Genomic DNA, 3,387 nt, shown 5'->3' with positions numbered 1-3,387 from the left:
GAGGGATCTTTTAAACACGGATGCTCTTTTGAGTGTTTATCAAGTACGAGATATATAAAGAAACAATTGAATATATTTAATGCGCTTGCAAATGCTGCGTTTCAATTTACATTTTCATCGAACAAATCTCTTACGTTTAGTGAACAGGAATTAAGGAAACATTTATCTAAAACACATTTTCAATTTTGCCTCAAGGCTGGTGTCTTAACAGCAAGGTTCATTTCCATAAACGTTGCACAGGGTCTCCAATTTTCATTTACGCACGAGACAGTCCAAGAGTTTCTGGCAGCATTTCATATCGCAAATTCAAAGCATGACCTACTGGCAAATTTCCAACCTGAACATAAATATAATGTGTTAGAAATGAGCCAGACGGTTATTTATCTGTATGGACTTCACTGCGAGACAGGTAATAAACTACTCAACCGTTTAGTAGACGGAGATTTCCTCAGTGACATAAGCAACGGACTAAGCTTGTACATAAAGCATTATGGTGAAAACTTATCAGCATTTCAGAGAGACAAATACACAAAGGAAACCGTTCTAAAATCAAATCCTAATCAGATGAATTGCGATGCTCGTTGTCTTGCAATATCAGTCTTGTTCCAGCAGATGGTTATAGCTATTTTAAATGAGGCCAAAATCAGCGGTCAGAAGGAAATGTTTTTAAAATGTATGGATTTCACATTCAATGAATATCTTCTTCATTCGGATTCAAAGGCATTAAAGCAACTGCTAATTTTTAACAAGTCAAATGTTCGGTCACTTATTTTGGAAAGCAACGTTTTAGACGAAAGCGAATTACTGTCGGTCTTACAACAGTCAAAACATAGTCTTGAACGTTTAAAGACTACAGTGACCCCGGAAATTTATAAAGCCTTACATAATTTGAAAATACAGCAGCTGCATTTTATCGGACAAATCGAAGAATCATCATTGTCCAATGTTCTGCCGTCCTTGTCTAACTTAATTTATTTATGCATAGAAGATTCAAATCTTTTTGAACAAACAGTTCTTCCTGGCACAATAGAAGATGTTTATTTGCTAAAATGTACTTGTTCGGCAGTGTTTCTTCATCGCCTACTCGTGTATTTAGTATCAGTACAACATGGTGTTCACTTGTATTTGGAAGCTGTAACTGTTACGGATCCCAATACGCAAATTTTCCTGTCAGAATTATTGTTAAGCGATATGACAAATATCGAACTACACATTGAACACGGCAATCATGCTTTATATGATACACTGCGTTGTACATCTATCAGAGAACTGTCCCTGCATACTCCTGATGATGTCTCATTAGCGTCAAAGATTATGTACACTCTCAAGAAATTGACAATACTTGATTTGTATGGTACTTATAGTGAGCGATGTACTTTACAACTGCCTGCTACATTACAATGCATATCCTTGCAGACTGTTGAATGTTCAGCAGAGTGGCTGTGCAGCTTGTTGATTGCGCTTTCTTCATTAGATCATTCTGTAGAGTGTGAGCTATGGAATGTTGTATTGCAGCCATGTGAAGACGCCTCTGGAGACGATTCCCATGTACATGTATCTGATTTGCGGTCTGAAATACTCTCAAGTGACATGTCACTAATTGAAATATATTTGAAAAATGGCAGTGTTGAATTGTTTGAAATATTTCGAGGTACAACTATAGGAATCTTAACTCTGGAAACAGCCGAGTGTGCATCTTTAGCTTCAAAGATTCTGTATACTCTCAAGAAATTGACAAAGCTTCTTTTGAGGGGGACTTATAGTGAGCGATGTACTTTACAACTGCCCGCTACATTACAATGCATATCATTGCAGGAAGTTGAATGTTCAGCTGAGTGGCTGTTCAGCTTGTTGATTGCGCTTTCTTCATTAGATCATTCTGTAAAGTGTGAGCTGTATGATGTTGTATTGCAGCCATGTGCAGAAGAGTCTGGAGACGATTCCCAAGCAAGGATATCAGATTCGCGGTCTGAAATACCGTTACATGACATGTCTGAAATTGAGGTAGTGGTGGAAAATGGCAGTGTTGAACTGTTTGAAATATTTCGAGGTACAACTATAGAAATATTGACGCTGACAACAGCTGAGTGTGCATCTTTAGCTTCAAAGATTCTGTATACTCTCAAGAAATTGACAAAACTTTATTTGTGGGGTACTTATAGTGAGCGATGTACTTTACAACTGCCTGCTACATTACAATGCATATCCTTGCAGACAGTTGAATGTTCAGCTGAGTGGCTGTGCAGCTTGTTGATCGCGCTTTCTTCATTAGATCATTCTGTAGAGTGTGAGCTGTATGATGTTGTGTTGCAGCCATGTGAAGACGCCACTGGAGACGATTCCCATGTACATGTTTCTGATTTGCGGTCTGAAATACTCTCATGTGACATGTCACTAATTGAAATATATGTGAATAATGGCAGTGTTGAACTGTTTGAAATATTTCGAGGTACAAATATAGGAATCTTGAATCTGAAAACAGCCGAGTGTGCATTTTTCGCATCAAAGATTCTGTATACTCTCAAGAAATTGACAAAACTTTATTTGTGGGGTACTTACAGTGAGCGATGTACTTTACAACTGCCTGCTACATTAAAATGCATTTCCTTGCAGGTAGTTGAATGTTCAGCTGAGTGGCTGTGCAGCTTGTTGATTGCGCTTTCTTCATTAGATCATTCTGTACTGTGTGAGCTTTGGGATTGTGTATTGCAGCCATGTGAAGATGAGTGTGGAGGCGATTCCCAAACACACGTATCTGATTTGCGATCTCAAATGGTGTCACTTGATATGTCTCAAACTACAATATTGGTGCAAAATGGCAGTAGTGAACTGTTTGAAAAAATCTTTCGAGGTACAAATATGGGACTATTTAGCCTCTAAAATCGGCCGATTGTGCATCATTATCATCACAGATTCTGCATACTCTGAAAAAATTGACAAAGCTTGTGTTGTGGGGGACTTATAGTGGGCGATGCACTTTACAACTGCCTGCTACATTACAATGCGAATCCTTGCATGAAGTTGAATGTTCAGCTGAGTGGATGTGCACCTTGTTGATCGCGCTTTCTTCATTAGATCATTTTGTAGAGTGTGAGCTGTGGGATGTTGTATTGCAGTTATGTGAATTCTCTTGCGGAGACGATTTAAAAACACAAATCTCTGATTTGCGATAAGAAATGCTGTCATTTGATATGTCCAGCATGACATTTTTTGTAAAAAATGGCAGTGTTGAACTGTTTGAAATCTTACGTGATACAAATATAGGGACTTTAAATCTGTTAACGACGGCAGATTGCGTCTCATTAGCATCAAAGATGATGTACACTCTCAAGAAATTAAAAAAGCTTATTTTGTGGGGGACTTATAGTGGGCGATGCACTTTACAGC

At 38.2% G+C, this 3,387-nt stretch overlaps 1 protein-coding gene across 1 annotated transcript in view; it reads left to right on the top strand.

Moving 5' to 3' along the window:
- LOC127835788 (uncharacterized) overlaps window positions 1-2,398 on the top strand; it is a 35,095-nt gene extending 32,697 nt beyond the window's left edge. The window contains exons 6-7 of the mRNA XM_052362224.1: window positions 1,915-2,033; window positions 2,314-2,398. Of these exons, the coding sequence (XP_052218184.1) occupies window positions 1,915-2,033; window positions 2,314-2,398 (204 nt within the window). The remainder of the gene's footprint in view (window positions 1-1,914; window positions 2,034-2,313) is intronic.
- The last annotated feature ends 989 nt before the right edge of the window (window positions 2,399-3,387 follow it).

The sequence above is a fragment of the Dreissena polymorpha genome, chromosome 6 (genome assembly GCF_020536995.1).
Source record: "Dreissena polymorpha isolate Duluth1 chromosome 6, UMN_Dpol_1.0, whole genome shotgun sequence".
NCBI classification, from domain to species: Eukaryota; Metazoa; Mollusca; class Bivalvia; order Myida; family Dreissenidae; genus Dreissena; species Dreissena polymorpha.
The sequence above is the reverse complement of the archived record's forward strand: the minus strand, read 5'-3'. Positions and strand labels throughout refer to the sequence as shown.